This window comes from Stegastes partitus, unplaced genomic scaffold (assembly GCF_000690725.1).
Source record: "Stegastes partitus isolate 25-593 unplaced genomic scaffold, Stegastes_partitus-1.0.2 Scaffold792, whole genome shotgun sequence".
Taxonomy (NCBI): domain Eukaryota; kingdom Metazoa; phylum Chordata; class Actinopteri; family Pomacentridae; genus Stegastes; species Stegastes partitus.
Window position 1 is genome coordinate 295071 of NW_007578523.1, and position 24727 is coordinate 319797.

General features: G+C 44.0%; 1 protein-coding gene across 1 annotated transcript in view; it reads right to left on the reverse strand.

Moving 5' to 3' along the window:
- LOC103364905 (sodium/calcium exchanger 1) overlaps window positions 1-24727 on the reverse strand; it is a 182457-nt gene that overhangs the window by 147687 nt on the left and 10043 nt on the right. The window contains exons 2-4 of the mRNA XM_008292196.1: window positions 21259-22179; window positions 17793-17957; window positions 14956-15746 (exon numbers count right to left, since the gene is read on the reverse strand). Coding sequence (XP_008290418.1) covers window positions 14956-15746; window positions 17793-17957; window positions 21259-22134 — 1832 coding nt within the window. The 5' untranslated portion in view covers window positions 22135-22179. The remainder of the gene's footprint in view (window positions 1-14955; window positions 15747-17792; window positions 17958-21258; window positions 22180-24727) is intronic.

A 24727-nucleotide genomic window follows, 5' to 3' on the forward strand; every position in this document is an offset into this window, starting at 1 on the left:
AATGTGTCATGTGTCACTTTCTGTTTCATATTTAGAAGACAAAACAAATCCTGAGTTAAAATCACAATATTTCATCAAATCACTCCAATCCGATTCTGTAAAAACACCAATAATCTTCATGCCTTGGTGCAAATGAAACACCATCAGTGAGTCAGCTACGACCAGTCATCACATGGCCAAACCTCGGGGACTTTTTTAGTCAGAACTGGGCTGACAATAACAATTTAAAAATGTTAGTAAAACATCTATAGTATGTCGAGTCACCTCTTTTTCCCCACTATTGGCATCCTCTGTGGGAAAACTGTCCAACATGTTGGCTGCATATTTGTATTCTATTTTACACAAACAATCAATTTTCCTTTTTTCTCATTTGTGATGTATGACTTCCACTTCCAACCACAGTTATGCTGGTTACACAGAGGACTTCTTATTGCATCACTGAAGCCAGAAAATACCCAGAAACGTCTTGGAGTTCAGCGAGTTAATGGTGAGAATGGAAATCATTCACGACACTTCCAACGCCATATAAGCAGATTCATTAGCCGGTAGCATAAATTAAAGCTAATTTAAAGCAGCAAAGTCAATACACAGATTCTCAAGTAGGACAGAACAGTGAGAAACCATCTGGATAAGTGCTAGAAATTTAAATGATTAGCTGCATAATATGAGGTTAAACTGAATCATTCATTAGAAAAATAAAGCGAAAAGCTGCACAGTCTGCGATGCTAATGGCTTCATATACGGTTTTGTCTATTAAGTTTGAGTGGGCAGAATTATTATTTTTGTGTCTGTCGCTCATTAGCGCTGCCGTGTGTTTCTCTGCTGCTCTCATTAACAGAATATTCCTTCAGGAGGCTGAATGAAATATCAGACATGGTTTGGTGCCATTTGAGCAATGAAGAGGAAAAGGCTGGATTTTTTTTTAGTGTCATATTTTAAAAAATTTCCAACTTCTTGTGCTCAAGGACAAGCCGGACGTGCTTTCCTTTTCCCCAGATTTACAAATTCACGCGTGGAGCCGCCCAGAACGACTGCTGCTGGACGCTGGAGAGCCCATATGGGAGATTAATTACAAAAAAAGGTCACCTCACCGATAGCTGCTGACAAACACGCCCGCCCACATTTTCCCAGCTCGTCCGAGGGTTTGACATGGCAAATGATCCACAGACAAAGCCACTCCTTTAAAACTCGAGGCCACTGGCGACACATTTTATCACGGCGGGTTTGTATATTTCACGCTCTGGCATCACATGTTGGAATCAACTGAATATCAGGCGTCCAGAGTCTCCACATGCCTCCACACTGCATCTATTATTGAGGTGGTTGTGTACACACTTTGAATGTGTTGATGCAATCCTCCCGTGGGTTTCAATTCTTGTATATGTTTCTACCTACTTTCTATAAGTGCTTTCAAGTGACACACACAGTGACCCACCCAGACCCTAGACCCCTTACATCATCGGCACCAGCATTAGTCCAACGTGGACAAACACTCTAATCCTTTTTTGGAAAAACTCCCCTGGTTGCTAACTGACCAAAACTATGCCGGCTATGTTCACATGCTGTAAACAGAAAATGGTCGCACAGGGTGCATGAGGTGGGAGGCGAGAGGAGAAGAGAAATGCTCCGAGAAGTGTTTCTGGACACTCCGTCACCTGGATGACATGAAAATATTCAAAGACAAAGACAAGAGGAGTATGAAGAAGCAGACGGAGCAGAGCTCCAATCCATCAGCTTTCATGTGTGATTATACTGCAGGAGAGTTATTAGTGCTGCTGGATCTCGCTGTGAGTTCACATTTCTCTTCATCACGATGATGGGGAGTGATGGAGTGAGGTGAAGGAGGGACACGGATCACGATTAATCTTCTGGGAACCATGAATGCTTGTACAGATTGTCATGGAAATCCACGACGTTTTACCTAAAATCACTCACGATGACACCAGAAACTTAAAGGATCAAATGCATCATTACAATTCACCCTCAGGGGACGATGAACGTCTGCACAAAAATGTGTTGTAATCAACCCAACAGCTGTGGAGATGCAGTATTTAATTCAGGACCAAGATGTTGGATAGAACAACAAACAGAACCCACTTGTTGCTGTTAAACCATTAACTGAAAGGTTGCTGTTCAGAAAATTGGCATTTATCAGAGCCAGAAACTCAAAAAACAAAATTAAATCAGCTTTAATGGCCAAGTACGAACACAACACACATGGAATTTGGTTTCGGCTGTTGGTGTCGCCCAAAGAATGAGCAAGAAGAATAAAAGAAAGAGGAAAATTAAAAATAAAATGAACAATAATAACAATAAAATAACAAATATATACAAGAATTTACGCATCAAATCGGTGAATCTTCAACTTTCCAATACTCGGCAAACTTCTCATCTCTGACATGCTCTTTCATCTGAAAAAAAACATCAAATCTAAGCTTAAAATTCAGATATTTTAATCAAAATTCTTCTATTCTACGTCTCATTTTTAAAAAAAGTACCAAACAGTCATGCTACAAAACTCAAGGACGTTTCTGTTGGACTGGATTGAACTGCAGGTTGTGTTCTCACAGAGCAGAGAGGAGACAAGACTGGAACCAAATTGTAAACTAAATATATCTAAATAATGAAAGTATATAAAGTAGTGAACTATTTACTGTATGCAGTCATCAGCAGAGTACAGCTCCATGTATGCAACACCTGTTGAACATGATCATTACATTCCTATTTGTGGAATAAATATTGTTTTAATGTCGTCTCTACTTCTATCCATTGTTGTGCTGTTTCCAAAGAGCTTCAGAACTTTATATTGTAGCAGAAAATGAGTGAAAATATGGAAGAAAAATGCCTCTGTATTGTTTGGGGCTCAGATGAGACGATTCTCTCGAGGAAAAAGGCGCCTGTCGTCATCATTGGCCCATTTTTTATTAATGCATTTCTGACAATGGTTTATAAATGTTTATACGGAGGCCGAAGATGAATGGATGTAATACGGGATATGAGGTTATGAATTAAGGGATAGAGGGAACTGAGCGAGCCAGGATGCGGTTGAGACGGAGGAAGCGGAGTTGTGTAAAGAGACTGAGGTTTGATCTGAGAAAATACGAACAATATGTTGCGGCTCTGCGGTTCGGTTGAAGCGTGTTTGTCTGTTTCTCGCTCAGTGCACAGTCTCTTGTTAGCTCTCCTTCCACTTTTTCTCCCTCCGTTTGTTTCTGCCTTTTATTAGTCAACTTTTTCTTTACATCTATTGATTTCTTGCCCTCTCCTCTCCTCTCTCTCCATGCAGCACAATAAACAGCAGACAAAAAAAGCTAGAGATAGAAAGAGAGAGGCCCATCGGAGCGTGAAATAGTACGAGCTTTTACTACAACTGGCAGCGTTTGACCGCATACTGCAGCAGCCATTGCAGCGGTTACCCGCAGCAACACTGCACTAATACAACAGCATGCTGAGGGGAGAAAAGGGGGGAAGTAAGTAAGAAAAAAAAAGCAAGGCGGTGTGTTCTGCATGCAGAGCAGGTGTTAATGGGCAAATTAAAAACATGCATGAACTCACACAGACACAGAAAAATGTTGTCTTCACCCACTGCACACACATACACCTCATTGTGTTCCTGTTCTTGTGAGGATCTGTCTTCGACATAATGCATTCCCAAGTCTTAACCCTTAAACAGCAATTTAAAGTTCGTCAGCCCCCACAAAGCTGTCAGACCCCCCAAGTAAGGTGGGCTTTTAGCTTTTCAGACCCCACAAATGTAGTAAAACACACGTTGACTCCTGAACCCAGTCTTTTTTCCAAACTGCACCAACCAAACCCACTGCTTCAACTGAGAGCGAAACCGGACCTGATTTGACTTAATCCTTCAGTAAAGAGAAAGATAGGCGCTCGCTACACACACACAAAGACTTTCTCATGACTCAGTAACCTCTTGCAATAACACATCATTTGTCTTGATCGAACAGAAACATGGACCGAGCTATAACACAATCCAGAACAGGTGTGAGCGAGACTCTTCTTCCAATGAAGAAGCCTTCCTTGAATAATTTCAAGAAGCTCCCATAGACTGTATATAAAGATAGCAACCATGATGTCACCCGCTGGTCCGTGCGTGACTGACTGCTCTGAAGCCTCGAGTTGCCATCTTGGTCTTTTGGAACCGAGCCCAACAAGGACACTCGAGGACACGACACCCGGTGATGCCGTAGTCCTGACACGTACCCTGTTTTATCATCCATTTGATCATAAGCGGGACCATAATTGACCAAATTAACACTAGAAGCTAATCTGTACGAGCTCCAGTGTGCAGAATCCTGGGCTTACAGAGATCTGGTGTTCAAGAAGTCCCAAAACTAGCAATTGAGACCGTAAACTCATTATAAAAATGCTTACCGAGGCAACAAACGAAGGGATAAGACGATAGACTTCTATACAATCAGACTTCTGTTTGTAATCAGAGGAGTCGCCCCCTGCTGGCTGGTAGAAAGAACGCAGGTTTAAGCCACTTCTGCAGACAAGCTGTACTGTTCTTTTCTATATTGTCCATGGAAGCTCCTTTACTTGCATCAATTACAGATCGTTAGTTTGCATGTCGAACACACTTCCTGCAGTTTAATTTTCTAGCAGCCATTGCATGTCATTGGGCAACACAGCCGAAAACAATGACAGACGTAAAAGACAAATTATAATTTTAATGTACTTTTTTCTGGCTACATGAACCCAAAACGGAACATTGTTTTAAATCCACTCGATGTATATTATAACTATATGCTATATACGCCAGCAGCACTTGTTAGGGAGTCACTAGCATCACTTTATGAAACATAGAGGCAGCTAAAGTTTGCTGCCTTTCCGCTGTGCTTTTGGAATTGGACCGGGAGCTTGCATCAGAATCCTCATCGGCTCCCATCCCACTACTGTTTTTGCTTCAGGTGTTGAAACAAGGATTGTTGTAGTCTTTTTTTTTCACAGCACGGTGGTCTGGTCCACATCACACCTTGCAGAACCAAACTATTTGTGTGTCACCGAGGTAGGACGACTTTGTTTCTCTGGCGGCTGCGCCTGCCATCGCTCAGGTTTGTTGTTAAACGGTAAAACTCGGCCGTCCAAACGTCTCCGAGCAAATGGTAACAGTTTACGTTGGTGTCATAACTGCAGAAAACTGACTGGCACTTGAGCGTTCGCAGAGGAAGCGCTGGTGTTGATTTTGAAAACGCAAAAAATTCTACTCGATCGAATCCGTTCAACACGTCTCTCAGCCCTCGTGTGTCTTATTTGAAACGTGACACTCAGGGATGCATATGACATACGTGGAGAACAGAGCCCCGAAATAACCAAACCTGAAGATGACCTGGGGCCCGAGCTTTAAATAAACTCAGCCCCGAGTCTTGAGGGACCAGCTATCGGGTTTCAGGTAGCAGCGGCCTAATGCAGTGTTCAACACATGCAGCTGAAGTGATACAGGCCATAAACAATAATCATCTGTTTCAATTGACCTGCCAGCTTCATATACAGACACTTGGCAGCCTTCCTGCCTCTGCGGTGCCTCCGTGACTAACGTGGAGGATAAATAACCCGGTGAGATTCAGTTCCAATATCACAGGCCAAAAAATTAACATCAGCATAACGGCATTAGGCTGCTCATAGTCATCCATTAAAACTACTTAGAGCAGACAGACCAGAGCACAAACCAGCGCTCTCGTCGAAGTGCCTCTTTCGTATAGATACGCTAAAGACATGGAGATACCGCAGGTTTAAATCTGTCTGCAGCGTCATTAAATCACTCCCAGTCCAGGATCTAGAGTTACGGCGCACAAAGAAAAGACACGAGCTGATTTATTACTTCACAACAAAAGACGGATAAGTTTGTCCAGGAAGAAAATAACACAAATTCCTCAGATTTGACACTGTGTTGGAGGCAGATAATCCCAGCGTCTGGTCTTGTTTGCTCCTCGCAGCGTGAGCCCACTTACGTCTCAGGGAATAATTCACCCAAATCATTTGACTGCAAAAAAACCCAGCAGTGACTAACGGTGTGTGTTTGTGTGAGCAAACACAGCCCTGTCAGCTGTTTGTCAGGGGTTTATACCCGCCGCCCGGCGCTTCGGCATCCCCACCTTCCTCCCGGCAACAAAGTCGGCGATGAAAAGTCAAAAAAACCTGCAGCAGGTTCGACAGCCCGTACTGGTTCCAGCGCTTTGAATTCCCAATCTGTTCACAGGAATTGTAAGCCGAGCCATCGCTGGGAAACGGGTGTGGCTGTTTAACGGGACTTCCATTCTTTATACAGCTGAATGGGCCAAAGGGCAAACTTGTGAACACAATCAGTCACTGAGGTCTGCTGCTGCTGTCTCAGCCAGAACGACGACGAGCGAGTCGGGAGCAGGTCTGCGTGGACTCTCTCAGTCATCCAGGTCACGATCATCCTCAGAGCTCCAGTCGAATGCACCTGGACTTGTTTATCCTCGGCTCTGACTGATGGGATGCATCACCACCTCCACGTCCCAACAGCTCATAACTAATCCATGATCCTCACAACATCAGCTGACACGAGACACCAACTTCTTCACTGCAAACATTTCCTCAAAGACGTCCAGTATTCAGTTTTTGCTTCTTATTGCGGCCACGTTAACCAACACCAGCGTGTTCTGATGAGTCCTGGTTTATTCCCTCAAAAGCAATTAATAGAAACAAGCCTCACTCCCTCTCTTTTAATTCAAATTGGCATGACAATAATATGGAAACACGGCTATAGACTGTACAGTCCACAGCGGTCCTGTGAAGTCTTTTCCTTTGATTTATTTATTTTTTTCCCTCTTCAGAACTACCAGCATCTTTTATTAAAGCTGGAACTGCATCAAATCTGGTACCCTCGAGCAAAGACTCGTCAGATTCATGAGCTGCGCGTCGAGTCTTCGCTCGCCGGCGTTTCGCGGCTGCAAAAGCGACTCGTGCCCTCTTGTCGGATCAAAATCCGTAAATACAAGCAATTAACAGAATCGGGAGGCACATCTGGCAGCAATAAGAATAAATAATGAAAAAAAACCAACATAGCTTCCCATCTGCTCTCTCCCTCCATTTCCTCCTGACTATCTCTTCACCCCCAGACCACCCTCTCTTCTCATCTTCCTCGCTCTTTCATCGCTCCCTCTCTCTGCATCCCTTCCCTCTCTTTCTCGCTCCATGCCAGCAGTTGCCAAGGCGATAGTGTTTTGTGGAGGCAGCTGGTTAGGGCTCATTTGTCAAGCTGCTGACCTGCCCTCCCTTCTCTTCTCTTCTCTTCTTTCTCTTTCTCCTCTCCCTCGGTTTTCTGGTATTCAGAAAGAAGAGCGAAGAGGCTAATTGTCGGAACAATCACAGCTGAAAATGGCAAACGCCAACCAGCGCAGCTCTTTAAAATGAAACTTAAATTCTTTTCTCTCGTCTGATCAACAGGTTGGCAAACTATCCAGTGACTGCTTCTGGGTTTGCATAGCGATCCTGACACGGGGGGATTTTCAAACATCGATTGCACTTTCCGTCATGAGAGGAATCGTGGCAGGCTGCCCGAGATAAAAGCTGACTTCTGTGGAAAGCGGGAGTTAGAGAAAAAAAAAGCCAAGATATGATGTCAGCTTCGAGGCTGTTTACTGTACTTTCTTGCACTTCTTCACGCGGACACCTTCAATCGTTTCAGCCCGACTCGCGTGAGCATCCCAACCTTTCTCAAGAGTGACTCAATCATCGCAATGAGAGCTGATTTGTTTCAGTCAAATCCCACAAACACACAGCAACAGGTGTGAGTCTCCTCCAGAGGTGTTTTAACAATGAGCTCTGTAACCTCCACACCTCGTAAAAAGCACAAGCCCGAGTCGATTGTGTTTAAAGACGGGGAAGAAAAAAAATCTTCTGATGCTTCGTCGTCCGCTGAAGAACGTACGATCACGAATGCAAATTAAAGACACCACACGGGGAGAGACGAAGTTTTAATCAACCGTCCTTTGTAACGGAGGGGGGGAAGAAAAAAACCTCTCCCACTACACTTGTTATCTTCCTCTGCTAATTAATTCAGCGTTTGTTTTTTTTCTTATTTGCTAATGATTGTGCTGTCACAGAAGGATGGAGCGTGAACGGGTGCATGCATGTGACCTACAAACCTCATCAAGCCTCATTACCACCTAATGCCTCACCGATACGAGGGCGTGGAGGAGGATCCCCGTGCATGTGTGGACGTAAATACATCCGTGTGTGTTGGCTGAAGTGATTGCTGTAATGCATGTAAGCAAAACAAACTCGGCACAAAGAACTCTTACATGCTAGAGTTTTCTAACTGTAGTCCAAATAGGTTGACAGATGCTCTACTGTCCAAATTCAAAGTTGGACCCATATCGTCACACAAATGACAAATTGAGACAACTTGATTATAATCTGCAGAAGTTGGGTCTCGTGCGATTGGTCTTTAGGAAAGTCAATTGTAATTATGCCGTCGCTAACCGAACCTCTCAGTGGTGTGTTGAGCTCACTCTGCCTGAGACTGAAGCTCCCTCCATTCACAGCTCCGTGATTTCAGAATTAGTGAGGCGACGTTGACGACTGACGGTCCGACTTCCACGCCCACCTCTCGCCGTGATTGGCCGGCAGAGCGGAGGCGTGATGGGGTTTGAATTTCTGTCGCTTTTCACAGCAGGTTTGAATCCACGAAGACAGGCTGAAATTGCACACCATTATCCCACAGCGAAGCCATTAGCACGTCAAAGCCTCCGAGTGTCGTCGACAGCCGTAAACACTTTGCCCTCCGAGGTTGAATGAGCTGTTTTGGGCAGAACCCAACCTGAAGTAACTGCTGGTCGGTCCGTAAACTCATGTTTAACTCTGTAACATGCAGTGTTGAGCTGTGTTCTAAACTAAAAAGTAGTTTTTGGTTTCTAAACCAATCATAAGAAGGAAGATGTTTCACCTCTTATCCACGTGGTTTCCTCACTTCTGACTGAACGGAGGCGACTAGAGGCAACTTAATGAATCAAAGACTTAATAAAACTATAAATACAGTCCAACAAGAGTCTCCTGAGTCAAATTATTAACCTCCAAACCTCCAAATGTGGACTTTAGCTCCTCTTTGTAAGAACAAAATTGTGGTTTTGTGACCAATAAATGGGCCAATAACAGCTTACTGAGTAAACAAGAAGGTAGACCACATGGATCCAATTATAATGTCCATTTATTGGGCTGATAATAACATGGATATGGAAATAAGCAAAGGTATATAAGAAGCATGATGAGGGACAGCAGCAATAACATAGAAATACCAGAAACTACAACATTCCCATTAGAAAACGTGAGAAAAGTCGCGATCTCTCAGACAGTTCGATGGGTTTGTCGGTCAAGCAGGACTCACTAAAATTGGATTTTAAACAATTTCTCCAACAACTCAGCCAGTTCACCCACAAACTCAACTGTGACTCTTCTGGGAATCTTTAGAATAAAAACCTGAAATGAACCTTGAATGCCAACAAAAATCCCATTTTTAGAGAAGCGGTCAACCAATAAATCAGACTCCAAAACAAATCCTGCAAATCTGATTATATTTTAAAAAGGAACACAAGCGCACTCGATTGCAGCAAATAAACGACGGCACATATGCCCCGTACACACATCCCACATTCCTATAGCGTCTATGCTGTGCATGCATCTCACAAGGCCAATCTGTGCTGCCTATTGGAGTGTGAAGTCGCAGTCTGCTTGTTGTGTGTGTAGGAGGGAGCCTAATTTGATTTCCGACTGTATCACGGTGCTCCACTGGCTGCCTGTTTATGGAAATTGCATAATTGGAAATCTGTTTGTGTCTTTTCTTTGTGTGTATTTGCTACCTCGCGGGGTCAAAAAGTGACTGAGTACATGTCAGAACCCGGCTCCGGGACAACAAACGCACGGTTGATGCAGTTTTTTTTGTGTATGTTTGTGTGCATCCACCTGCACGCTCTGTTTTCTCAACTGCTTGACCTTAATGTGTCTGCGTGTGAAACGAGGGCACGTTCGCCCAGAAGGCGTCATCGACGACAAACGAACCAAACAGTCTGGGTTTCGTTGCACTTTTCTACATTTTCACCAGATAACACGACACCGAAAGTACTCAACCTGTCTGTCCTCTCCGCTGTCTAAAAATACTGTTTCAATGCAACCGCTACAGAGAAGAAAAAAAGAAGTCGAATTGCTGGCCTATTTTGTATTAAGTGGTCTGCTAATTCCATCAGGACCATCCATAATAAAAATAGGGCCACTTAGGGTGCTGGAAGGTGCTCTGAATAAAACTGCTCATCATCATATGACAGGTGCGACGATGATGATGATACTGGTTCGTAGAGGAAGAAGAAAAAGTTATTTAGCTTAACACTCAGTTTTAAAACTTTATTTTGAACAGAGCTGCAGTAGGTGGCAGGTGGGTGAAACAACACCACCTGTTTCCGGCGGAGTTGTCCTCGTTTCGGCTGTTACAGGTGCAACGGCGTAACGTGGGAGAAAAATAATGGGTCTGGACTGAAAAATACACTCAAGGAAGCATTAATTGTGCCAACGTTGATCCAGCAGCAGATGCGGTTTTAGCGGCGTAAGCTGTGGCAGAAGCAATAGTAGCTATAAAGTCATAAAAATGGTAATGAAGTCACAGTTTAAGTGGCCGCAATCACAGGAACAGTAGCGGCTGTGATATCAGCGGTGCTAAGATTGATATGAGAGGCAGTTGTTTAATAGGCCTCACATCTGTACCAGGCGGACGGCAGAGGACAACCGCACGGGCGAGCAGGACTGAGTTCTGTGCAACTTCCTGAGATAATTTGAGTGTTTCTCCTGCAACACACACACCCCGTCACAAACACACACCCCGTCGTTCAGACAACACACCGCGAGAGCGCTCACAAACTGTTTGGGAGACAAATTGCACAAAGGCCAGAAAGTGAGATGTAAGAGGGCAGAAGTGTGAAGCTGCAGGGATCGTAAGTAAGTAAGGAAAAATGTACAAAACTTTAAAGAGGACTAAAACTTTTCTCCCTCCTCCCATCGCCGCCTCCATTCACACTCGTTAATCTCTCTCGCGGTACCCTCCTTCTCTCTCTCTCTCTCTTCTATCAGGAAAAACAGAATGAGGGTAGAGTTAGCCTGGAGGCAATCCTATTTAGATCAGCTATTTTGTAATTCCTTTTTTTTCTGCAGCAAAAAAAAACGTTTTTTTTTTTCCCCTAGAGGGACACATCAGGGCCCTGGCGGCTCGTTCACTGTCTATGGGAATGCAGGCTTTCTAAAAACATGGGACGAGCGTGGCAGAACCATTCAGGCTATAAATGCTACGGCATGTTTGTTCGGTCCGTGTTCTTCGCCGTGTATATCCGTCCTCCGCTCGTTCACTGAGCTCGCAGCAGCACAACCGGCTTTCTGACTGGCCTGCATTTCCACAGCAGCTATTTTTAACTCGCATCACATTAAAGGTGTGAAACTTTATCCCGAAGACAAAGCACAGGCCAGAATTTTCCTCATGTGTTCCCACTGTGAGCCTCCGAAGCTCAGAGACAAGTTTGTTATTTTAACCCTCTGAACCGCAAAACCTCCCCAACGGCAGGTTTTCTTTAAAAGAAATCACCAAAAATCCAACAATTAATCAAAACCATTAACTGTAAAAATAGAAGGAATGATCAGGTTTTTAACTTTCTGACAGTCCTTGAACTACTCATCTAGAAACAGCACCTAAAAATTAATTGTTTGCACTAAACAGATTCTATAAAAAACACAAAATTCTGCACTATGCAGCAGAAATGTTGAGTTATTCGGGACTCAGCTGCAACCAACAGTCATGTAAGAAAAATTCTGGGACTTTTCAGCTGAACTGCAGGCTGTGCAAGAGAGTGGCGAGTAAAAATGTATGAAACATCCATCACAGAAGAAAGAAAACTTCATTCAAAATCCCAAAACTGACATTTGTAGCTACGCTAGAAGCTAAAAATATGAACTCGAAACTAAATATTTCCCATCAGAATGTCACAGAACTTGTTTCACATGTTTCTAGAGGAAAAAAATCTAATATGATGTTCGTTTTCGCAGCTTGTAATAAACACCACTTCCCATAAGTTGTAGATATTTAGTCTGTAAGCTTGTCAGAGGGGTTGTGGTTTGGCAAAGACAGGAAGGATTGAACAGCAGAAGTTTTTACTCCACAGAGAAAACTGAGTAATTCATTTCGAGGGTGGCGTTTTCTGCATTTTTATGGATCTTGTTTATCCTTATTTATTTTAAACGGTAGCTGTAGTTGTTTTTTAAAGCTCACAAAGTATTCATTGTTGAATTTATAGATGTTCTTAAGGCAACAGATGCTGAAAGAGAGTTTGCATTGAGCTACAGAAGAGTCCGGCCCTGACGCGACGTCATGAGTTTGGATCTCCGTGCTGCCGTTACGCCTCCATACCGTGCATGAGGGTATTATTTATGAAACAGCTCCCATTCTGAAATATTCATTAAAAAAAAAAATACCACAGATGATTTGTTGGGCCAGTTAGTGGTTAAGTGGTTGACTGGTGACTACATATAGTTTTGGTTGAGATGTGTTTTACTTCAGGCGCTTTGTACAGCCAGCCGGCGGGACTTTTCCCAAAGAAACACACCCACACACACAGACACACACACACACAGTAACCATGATAGCCGGAAGGACAGTCCATCATTTGATTTGGACAAAGTGTTATTAAAACCCACTTAGTCCTGGCTGTAAGAGCTACAAGCTATGGAAACTATGCAGTCTGCCACAGGCTGGAAGAGCCAGCCGCCCCGCAGACATCTGCTTCGAATCTGACCAAAAACAGCCGAGGCCGAGACACACAAGAGAGAGTTTCAGACTACTGTTACTAAGACAGCATCCCTCCCGCTCATTCGTCACGACAGCACACTTAGTTTCATGTCATTACAACCCATCTTCCGTCTCGCAAACAAACTGAACATTTCCAAACAAGCACTGCGAGCAAAACTTTTGGTTTCCAAGGAGAACAACTGTGGCCTGCCAGCGAGGAAAAGCACACAAAGCTCGACATCTCCTCCCTATTGCATAGCTCAACCCAGTCAAGTATAGTTCACTTCTGTGGTACCGTATCAAATTCTAAATCTCGATTGTCGTTGCAACGGGAGAAGTTTCTAATGTGGGTAAAGCTCTCTGAGAAGGCAGAGACGCACCAACCCACTAAAAAGACGAGGACAAAAAAATAAGCAAAAAAGTAAGAAAGTCTAACTTAGTCTAACTTATACTTGGCCTGAAATAAATGTGAAGTCAGTCTAATTAGCTCCATATTTTTTTTTGGACATCATTAAAGTTGCCATGGTGCGACAGGTCCAGTGGGAGGGTCGGCGGGTCGGTCCTGGTTGAGCTAATCTTTAACAGATAACCATACGGCCAACGGTCTGTAATGATTAATTAATCCGAGCCTGCTCACGGCGCCCGTAAGGCAACACAACCCTTCAAATGACAGCCAATTAGGTTTATTGTATTCGGGCTGAAGCTACAGACCTACAGGCCACCACGTAAAGACTTCTTTCCCTGCAAACAGTAATTTGCGGTGACACTGCGAACACGCCCACCCTGCCATGAGTGTACATGTGTGTGAAAAAGAAAAAAAAGAAGTGGGTGAGCAGCAACCAGGAGCCCACTTTATTGAGTGTTTTAGAGAAAACAGTCATTTTGCACAGAACCAAGAGCTCCGATTTCTTTGCAAAAAACACGTTTCTCTCTTTGGGGAGGACGTCACAACAACAACGTGAGCGAGTTGGAAGTGTTTCAGCTTTTTGCAATGACACAAAAGATTCAAATCAACAGATAAATTCATGTAAAACTCAAACGTCCAAGAGATTCTTCAAAATCCAAGTCAATGTTTGGGTCCGTGTGTCATAAGCCTGTTAAATTTAATCCAGTTTGTTATCATAATATGCAGTAGTTTTCACAATGCAAGATATAAAAGAACAAAAGAGCACTTTGAAATTATGTTTACTCCCCAAACCACAGCGGCCAACGCTCTGCAAACATTTGGCTGATAGCTGGAGCTAATTCCCACACTGGGTCAGAACGAGAAGCACAGCAGCTCACTGTGGGCGCCACAGTGGGAAAAGGCCTCCTGAAATGTGGTCAAGGAGCAATCACAGACCTCACCATGAATCACCATCAGATAATCAGCGTTTGGCTAAGGAGAGCCCTGAACTATGGGCTGCATCGTTTCACAGCAGGGACCCTTAAATGGTCTCTCAAGCCCTTTTCACCCGAGAAAGACAACAAAAAGGCCTCTAGCCGGCTGCGTGAGTGGTTGCTCTGAGATGTTCTCACACAGTACAAAGCCACCTAAAAGGGCAACAGGATTGTTTTTGACGAAACCTTTTGTGTCTCCAAATTAAGCCGACTGGATGGATGTTCCCTCTTAGCATTTCCCTGCTGTTTGTTGAGTTCTTGTGCCGTTTCCAGCAAACCGGCTCCTCCTCGTTTTCCGTTACGTGTCGTACCAAAAGAAACTTCAATGCTGCTCACTCAATTTCCCTGCGCTGCTTGAAATTCAAACCATCGACCATCCAGCAAATAGCCCAGTTTCCCAACGCCTTGGATTCTGGAGCTCAAAAGCAAAAACCCGCATGTGCTGAGTGTACAGCAATACAGGGTGTAGAAATCAATAAAGCCCACAGTGGACGAAAACAGCAGCAAAGAGGAACGAAGAGACTGATGAAGATAAAAGAAGAGAATGAATGAGTCAAAGTAGAAAATAGAGACAAGATAAAAAAGCATAAAGGGGCGGGGGATTGTTGATTTCGCCCGGATAGCAGTCCGCCTCGCCGCTCATCGTGACCACCACATCGCACCCTCGCTTTCTCACATCATCAGCAGCAGCAGCAACATTTGCAACATTACACCGGCACAGAGCGTGAAAAACAACCAAGAAGATAATGATAATGATATGCAAAGCTACTCACAAGATCTCGTCGTTTTGAAATTCCAGGACGCCGTGAATGTCTTCGAAGTCCTCGCCGCCGCCTCGCGCCGTTCCCTCCATCGTCTTGTACGGCAGCATGACCACGCCGCGAGCCCCCGACGTTCTCAGCACCTTCACCTCCATGGTGCCGACGCTCTCGCTGACGTGGCATACAGGCTCCTCAAACGTAAAGATACCGGCGTGGTCGTCGTCGAAGATGGTCACGGTCGCTGTGGCCGGTAAGCCGAGACAGGCCACCGAGTCCACGTGATTGGCCGACTCGCCTTCCTCGGGCTCCTCGCCTTCTGACGCCAGCACCTTGACGCTGGAAAGGTGAATCAGGAAGTTTTCGTCCTCCTCAAAGATGTCGTCGTCGATGATCCCCACGCGGATCTCCTTCATCGTCTCGCCGGGCTTGAACACCACCACGCCCTCCGTGAACTCGTAGTCCGAGCCGGCGTTGGCTGTGCCGTCTTCCGTCCGGTACTCCACGGAAATCGTCTTGCCCACGTCGCCGCCGCGCCGCACCACGTTCACCGCCACGGTGCCGCAGTTCTCCAGGCACTGGTAGGAACCCGGCTCGAAAAAGATCTTAGAGATGGGGTCGTTGTCACCAGCGTCAGAGCGGACCTCGTGCATGCTGACGGCCTTCCGTGCCTGATCGGCGGCGTGCTTCTTCAGGATGTTGCCAGCACCTGTCATCAGCCGGGTGGCTTGGCATCGATAGAAAGCGCGGCTCTTCTGCTGCTGGCTCAGGACTTGGTAGTTGGCAAGCTCAATGAGTTGTTCCACCTGGTCGGAGAAAATATAGAACGGCACAGACAGTGTAAGAACATGTCTTCTAGCACGACTACGAAAAGCGGCAGTTTGAAAATGTCGTTCCACCCAAAATGGACCAAAAACCCCTGACTCTCAGACTGATGTTATCTTTGTCAATTAGTCCACTTGGTTTCTGCGGTTGGATTACAAAATTTCATGTCTGGATAAATAAGATCTGGTGGTGTGTCACATGGATGAATCCGACATTAGAAACAGAAAACGGTGATCGTACAATGAGTCAAACTGCCATCATATGGCGAGTACAGTCTGCAGCAAGCCAGATGTCCTCTGCATGCCACACCATCCACTCATTCTTTTCTCTTCGACAAAACGCTGCTTAAAAAACACTTAAAAAAAAAAACATGAATCTCATTTTTATGTGGGTTGCTCCAGTTTGTTTTCGAGTGCAGCATCTTCTTCGCCTTTCCACAAAACAAGCTTTGACAAGCGGCGCAAAGGTGAGATTTATTCTTTACCGAAAGTGCTTCTAAAAGTGTGGTTGTCTGTATTCTCCTCCACCCGAGCGTGAAATTCACTTGTGCACCCGCCGTATAGGAACGCCTGTATTTAGCAACAGTCCACTTCACATACATTTCTGATGCTAAATTTAATTTGTTGCCGACTTTATAAAACTAGTATTTCATGTCTGTAATTAGCAGCGGAGGGACGGAGGAGGGAGAACGTGATATCGCAGTCGGTCTGGATGCTGCTTTCATGCATTCATCGTGGATGTTCTCATTTACATGTATGTTTCTGTCAGATGTTGGAACCATGCCTCTGGTAAATAGGCTGTTATGGTAATCAGCGGTAACTAACATGGCGATGTGCTGCAAATAAAACCATTTCTAAGGCTGGACTGCTTTTTTTTTCCCACTTGGAGAAACATCTAGGCATCTTGATAAACTGTGTTACATAAAACCGTTGCACGTAAGCAAACAAATGAAGCATGTTTTTTGTTCTTTTTAAAGAACGCTGGATGCATGGAGACAGTAGACAGAGGGACAAAAAAAGACTATATTGTTCTTTCAGCAGACAACAGTTAAAAAGAATTTCTGGCTGGCAGGTATAAACTCCCAGAGGTTGCATAGAAAATGAAGATGTAGTTGGGAAAGGGGAACCGGTTTCTGAGGATGCAGCTCCGACGAGATGCAGATGATGTCACTTGATTTCGAGGCGTGAGGTAAGAACCCAACTGATTAATGAGCCTCATTGTTCATCCATTTAGAGATGTTGGTGAAAAGTGTAGAAGCCTATATCATGTTATTACTTTGCTAGATCCAGCGCACACAGAACAGCCACAGTATTAAAACCATGTGTCTGATGTTTTGTAAGTTCCTCACATGCTGCCAAAACATCTGTGACCCATTGGTGAGTGGACATGGGAGCCCCTGGATGTCTGGCACCGGGACCCGTTAGGTATAGGTTTGTGGGGGGATCGGGATCGTTCATAATGAAGATGTTTGATGAGATTAGAAGGAATTTCTGAGCAGTTGTTGGGGCGTATTGTCTTGTGCTTGGTCTGCAGCGATGTTTAGGTGGGTGGTGCATGTCGAAGCAACATCCAGGACCTAAGATCTCCCAGTAGAACGCTGCATTGTAATGACATGATCAATGTTTTTTACCTCACGGGTCGACCTGATGAGACTCTCCATGTTAACAAGAAGACTGCAGCAGTGACACAAAAACTGATTCCTGTAGTTTTTTTTCCATGCCCAGCAATATCACAATTGTATTATGTGTGTTTATTTTTCTATTTACACATTGTTCTAATCGGTGCTCGGTTTCCCTTCGTAATTTTCTTTCCTTAGATTTACCTTTATCAAATTAATCCGAGGCTGTGATGAGACCAGAGCTGCATTCATCACCATAATCACCGTGATAATGAAAGCAAATGGAAGGTGCATCATCTGCTGCTGATTATTTTGTCATTTCATTTCCTGCACAAGAAACAACACGGAGGGAAAAACAACCCCGACAGGGGCGGCAGCGACGATAAATCACTCTGACTTTGTTACCAACCTCCTTGTCAGGGTGTTTCTGTTTGAGCTCCTTCAGGATCTTGGCCATGTCTCTGCGGGTCTCCTCCTCATCCAGGTCTTTCTCATCCAGATCCAAACCCAGCGGACCGTCCAGGAAGTCAACGCCATGAGAGTTCAGCATCTTTCCGTCCATCTCGATGTCCACCTTGAAACGGATCGGGAGAACATGGAATTAGTGATCTGAGCCTTTTGAATCTTAAAGTTCTCTTCTGGTTTGTGCACAAATCAGGAAAAACTTCAAACAACTTGCAATCAGAGACACAAATGCACAGTTTCTATGGATACTACCTTATGTTACACATGCACATGCCTGGTTTTATTATAGAATTCAACAGCAGCTTTTCTTACTGATGGTGTTTTAAAACTGAACCTTCGTAATGGGGACACTTCTTCATAAAATAATAAGTTTTGTCTGTGGTTGGGCTTCACAACTAATCTCACATTAATCACAATCGCCATTTTGGCTTTCCACAATTGAATTAACATAAATCATATTTTTATTTGCTTCCTCTGTGTATGAAAAACTCATAGAAAACAGGCCGTGGAGATAAAACCACTTGGTTTCTATTTGGGTAAATCTGACTACAAAGTGCCTTATTTCAATCTTTTTAAAGTAATTTTCAGTCTGTCTGAGTTGGATGTGCTGCAGTACCTGAGTGGAGACTAGAGGCTTCTCTGTGCACGATGTGGCACCAACCTAATTAGAGTCTACCTTACCCTGCACATGAGGCGTTTATGGAACACTGGTAAATTGTAGCGTCTACGGATAAACAGATATTTAACCAGGGAGGCGTCTTGAGTACAGTTTTATTAGGAGATGTGGTGAATTCGGGTACAGAACCTCATTTTAGGTCTACTTCTGACTTTCATGCATTAGCAGAAATGTAGCTCAACATGGAAGTAAAAAAAACAATGCGCTATTTATTTAAATGTGAAAGTGCAATAAAAACATTTTGCCCCTAAAATCAGTAAATAATCATGAAAAAAACTGAGTTCAACACCGTTCAGAATAATAGGTTTTCCAATAATCCTGCATCCCTCGGCTGTTGTGTGATTTAGCGGTTTAGAGTGTTCAAGTCAACTCAGGTGAAGACGAGGTGACAGATTTTTGTTGACAAATCTCCAAATATAAATGTTAACGGCACACGTGACGGGTTTTAATGGACGAGTCGACGACGTGTTAGTCATCAGCGTTTGAATGTCACTTTAGCTTCGCGGCGGCCTGAGCAGAGAGGTTGTTTTGTTGTTCACTGCCGTCAGATTTTCCTCTGAGAATGATTTTATTGATGAAATGTCTTTTAGCTCTTTAAACAAGACGGCAATTTAAAACTTCTCAATTATTAAGCTCTTCCCTCAGGAGCTGTGGTGGGTTTAATTCAACGATTTCTTTTCGCTCAAAGTTGAAAGTGCTCCTAACGTACTAATGGAGCGCCGATTCTTAATAACATCATCAAAGAACTACAAGCTCGTAATAACATAAGCAATTTTCAAATTTGGACGCCGAGACGCTCTGAATGCACCGAATGAGCGGTGAGTAGACGTCCGCTGCACCACGATGCTGAAAATTTAATTAAGATGAGTGGGATGCACTGCATCTCCGCACAAAGCACCAGATAGTAATCAAAACAGGAAATTAAAACACGGCGATACTTGAAAAGTTATCTGCGTGTGTTTGCAATAATATGTTTCCCAGCATCGGTTTACCTTGGCAGGACTCCATCCAGCAATGCAGATAAGTGTTTCAGATACACGTTACCCATGAACTCACTTCCGCCTACACCTTATCTTTTCACCGTATGTTTGAGAAAGGCCAGCCTAATTAATTTTTACTGGCTGGCTGTTCCCTAAACTGATTCAACAAAAGCGAGCCCCCGAATAACAAGACTGCTGGATTCTATATAAAATAAAAGCATTTTAGCTTCTGAAGTGCCAATAAATGAGAGAGCTAGAACAAAAATCCAAAAGCGACGACAGGCCAGAAGATGAGCCGTGAGATGTTTAAACAAGCTGTAAACAAGGAAAGGTCAGGCTCATTATCTAAACCACTTGATTTGGATGAAAACCAGAAAGTGAGCAAACGTATGATAATAAATGACTCGCTGGACAGGAAAACTCTACATGCAAATGATGCCAAAGTACAGCAGGTCAGAGTTGGATCGGCGAGACAATCCATAAACCGTGATGAAGGATTTTTAGCTTTTCTCTTTTAATTTAGTTTGGCTGAACCAGATGTTTGTTTCAAACCGCTCTGTCTTTGCATGTGTCTCCTTTCAGCACATGTCCAGGTGAAAAACGTCACTTTTTCATGAAGCTTCTAGAGTTCGGGGAACATTTTCAAGGTTGCAGAAACAACTTGTAGCAGCCGTGCAATAAACAAATCAGGAATTTGTGCATCATGTTGCCTAAACTAAACACGGCATCACAGAAAAGGTGATGCCTCTGTTTTAATGTTGAAAGACTACAGTGATGACACACACAACAGCTGAACAGCTTTTGGTGAATTCAGGTGCAATCAGAGACAGTAAAGAATATTCATAAACATCTCAACACAGACTCTGCAGCCAGAGCTACAGATAGCGACTGGAGCGTCTATTTACTCAGTTAACAGGCCTTTACTTGAGGCAGGCCTTTATTTCTAAATCCCTCCATTTAATGAGTAGCATTTGTCATATTTTAGTACAGAGATTTGTTTTAATCTGCTCCCATTTGTCTCCTTGAACTAAACTCCATTAAGGCCTTTACCACTGCAGGAAGCAGCGATTCAGACTTTAGAGGAAGCAGTGATGCAGTCTGGGTTTCTCATCACAGCTTTGGCTCTTCACAGCAAGCACAGATCTTAGCTAACGCTGGGATCTCACAATGAAGGAATATAAAACACAACTGCACCTTAAACATAATGGAACAGGAATAAAACAATGAAATGACGTTCTTAATATAACAGACTGAGGAACAGCCTGGAGCCCGGAGCCACGAGAGAATGAAGTCCTGTCAGACTGCCTGAGTGCCTAAAATGTAATTTCAACTACCTACTTATGCACTTTGTATTTATGTATGATGCACTAAGATGTTATTGATTAATTAAAAGGAATGAAATTTTATTCGTCACTATTCTGCAAACCCAGAACTTCCCTGGTGCTCCCACAGGTGACGTTACAGTCTTGTTGATGCACCTCTTTTCATTAAAGGGCTTTAACTGTGCAACATTTGCACGCCTAACATACGCAATAACAGTGGGACGAGATCATTTGTTGCACAGCCTGTATTTATGCACATGCACTACCAGCCACTATCAGAGACTTTTAATTGACTCTTGCTTTATATTTGAGGAAATACAGCAACAACGAGTCGTGATAAACCTGAAGGCAAAAGCAGTGAAGTATGCTAGTGTTCTTGGAGGCATTAATTGTTAAGTAGAAACCTGTTAGTGTTGATGTCAGTGAGCATACCTTGGAAGGCAGTGGACGGTCGCCCTCGGTCTCGATGATCATGCCGCGCTGCTTGCCGGTGCGGTAGCGCTTGTACACGTACTTGTAGAACAGCAGGCGGCGGTCGGCCACCCAGGCGAACACCACGCAGATGGGGAAGAAGAAGAAGGTGAGCAGCCCCTCCCACACCTGCACCACGCCGGGCGAGATCACCGACAGGATCAGGTAGAGCCAAATGTAGGCGAAGATACTCCAGGTGGCCGTGACGAAGAAGACGCGGAGGTGCTTGACCTTCCTCGTCTCGCCGTCGGGCACGACGTACACGCAGAGCCCGATGATGACGAACATGTTGAACGCCGCCGAGCCCACGATGGTGGAGGGGCCCAGCGTGCCGGCCTGAAACCCGTGGCCCACGACCTCTATGACGGACAGAAGGATCTCAGGAGCCGAGGAGCCCAGAGCCATGAGGGTGAGGTTGGAGACGGTCTCGTTCCAGATCCGGACGGTCGTAGTGGTGGTTTCCCCGTTGGGTTTCTTAATAGTGATCTCCTTCTCCTGTGACGTGATGACCTCTATTGATGCCATGAAACGGTCTGCAATGATCGACACGCCCAGGAACATGTAGACCAGAGCCACGAAGTAAACCGTTGCCCGGGCGACCTTGTCACCGAACGACGGGTTAACGGGTTCCCAGACAGGTAGAACCACCCCCTTTGAACACTGCTCAGCCTTGCTGCATTCAGTTTTGTTGGTGGACACCGCCATGACGGAGCCGCCCAAGTTCGGCTCAGGGGGGGCGCCGGCCAGCGAGGGTTGGAGCTTGAGGAGGAGAATCACCGCGACGACCGCCAGCCTCAGCGCCGGGGACAGGACGGAGGAGTGATCCCAGCGACCCATGTTGATGTCGAGATCGGTTCTGTGAGGTGGCGATTAATGAGGAACCTTCAGAGAGAAAAACACAAAACAAGTGGACAACGTTCAGATTATTCATCACACATAAAGCGAATGTAGTTTAAAGTAGTTTTTCACTGCATAAAGTTTTATTATTTCACGATTCAGGGTCTGTTAGGTTTGAAACATTATCTTTAAAAGAAAAAAAAGGTGAAAATAACACAATTTATTGAAGACAGGCAGTGAAAACAGAAACTGGATTTTCAACTTCCCATCAGTCCTTGAACTACTCGTCTGTCATTCCACAGGAAACAAACGAAAGCTTACAATTATGATGTTTCATCGAAGTCACTTTATTCTTAAAAAATTGCCAAAAATAAAGCATTCACAGCAACCAAATTCTGTAAAAAGAAATAAAATAAAATAAAATAAAAACTTCCTTGCTCCTCGACAGGACTGAGAGACCATTAGTGCTTCAGTCGTGACCAACAGTCATGTGACAGGAAGTTGGGGAGTTTTTGGCTGATCTGGGCTGAACTGCAGGCTGTGCTTAAACAGAGCATGACACAGATAAACTAAAAACACAAGTAGTAAAATATCTATCGTATGTGGGGCTCCATTTTTTTTTCTTGTACTGTTAACACCTGCGCTTGGTTGGAAAACTACTGTACTTGTTGATTCAAAGAAATTCAACTTTCTGTTATGACTCATGATGCACAGAAGACATGTTTGGTTCTGTCTGCTTCCAGCCATAGTTGTGCTGTTTCCACAGAAGTGAAGGACTGGGTAAGTAGAAATGTAACAGGATCTGAAAACACCCAGAGACTAAACGATGTCAGACACAGATTTCCCCACCTCACCATGGACGATAAGAACCAACTCATCCCTCTCATAACAACTTCAAATAAGGAGCTGTGTGGGTAACAACTCCGGTTTATATATTTATTTAACCTAAAGTCAACACTAAATCAGCAAAAGGTCAAATCTGGACCTGGCTCTGCAGACACATGAGCCTGCTCACTATGCAACACTAAAAAAATACAAAAAAAATAAACAGCCAAGTTCACCTGGAGGCATTTAGACGTTTTTGAAAACACCACAAAAATGAAAACATACGTTTCAGGTAAAGTGTTTGCATAGCTGTTTAGGGGCAGCGAGTTCAAATAACCACACCAAAGATAAACTCCGGCTCTGAGCTCAGCGCCGTGGGTTCCTCAGGAGAAGCTTCTGAAATGTTCCTGTTGAAATAATACTCCACCTGACTTACAGTCTTTTAAAAAAAAAAAGCATATAACCATAAAATGGCTATAAAGCTTTGACAATGTCTCACAGTCTTGAGAAAAATGTGACATTATGAGAATTCACTGGAGATCTGTTTTATTTTATTGCGTTCGCTTTAGTTTTGTGATTTCAGATGTTTTCCGAAAAGCCTCAGCTGTCGGATTTTCATCCAGGAGACGAAACGTAGTAAATCTTGCACCTGTGTTTCATTCAGGTCTGTTAAACAGGGTGCTTTTCCTTCATGGCATCACTGAAACACTTGATATTTTGGACGTTCTCCCGGTTCTGTGACGTAAAATACGCAAACAAATGCAAACGCTGATCCTTGTTTTTACGCCTTCAGGCTGCCGCTGTCATCGAGAGCACACATCCCAACGCTGGGAATTCAAATCAGTAATTCGATTTCGATGTAACTGCTTCCACGCAAACAAACTGAGGCAGAGAGGAAAGTAGGAACAACATCATTTGTTAAAAATCAGTGTCAACATCTCCGTAGCCAAACACACAACGCAGATACCATTTGACATAGATGTGTGTGGTTGTGTATGAATTTGTGCAAATGTATGAATTCAAGCAGAGTAATCACCACCATCATGATAAACTTTAGCTCTTTCTAGAGTGCAAAACAAAAAGCAAACATCTCCGAGCTAATCTGGACAGCATCATGTTTCCTACAACAACATACCTGCTGATGCAAACTTACTGCAGCAGCAACGTTCTGGGAAACAGGCTCGCTTGGTGATTTAGTGCGTAGCAGCCAAATGACTATAAGAACCAGGCCACAAGGGAGCAGCACAACAGACGACATCTAAAAGTATAATCAGCAATTTAAAATCACTTCTAAATGCACAGCGTTCTACGTCAGGTTTACACTGACACAAATCCTGTCATGGCGTAAAAGAAAAACAACAAATAAAAAATGCAAACACCCTGCCACACAATAGAGGCGCGTCCACACGGATTTTGCATGTTTGTCTGCATATTCCTTACATCAGTGTTTGCATCTCACCTGAAAATAGAGGCTAGAATATAAATCAGCGATGTTGTTCGACTCATGACACTGAAATTATCTCATGATCATATAATGTTCTTATTTAATAACATTTTGTAGTTTATGTGGAAAATACGGAACAAACTAGAGGTAAAAACCCAACTCGACCCTGTATCACTTCATAACACACTGGGTACCCGTCATTTAGCGACAGACAGGAAGTACGTCATGGTAAATAAGGTGTTAAAAAGACCAACAAAGTCATCACCATGGGAAGTAGGACTGGTCGTGGCAATCTATGTCAAACACTGGCTTTCACCCAGGTGA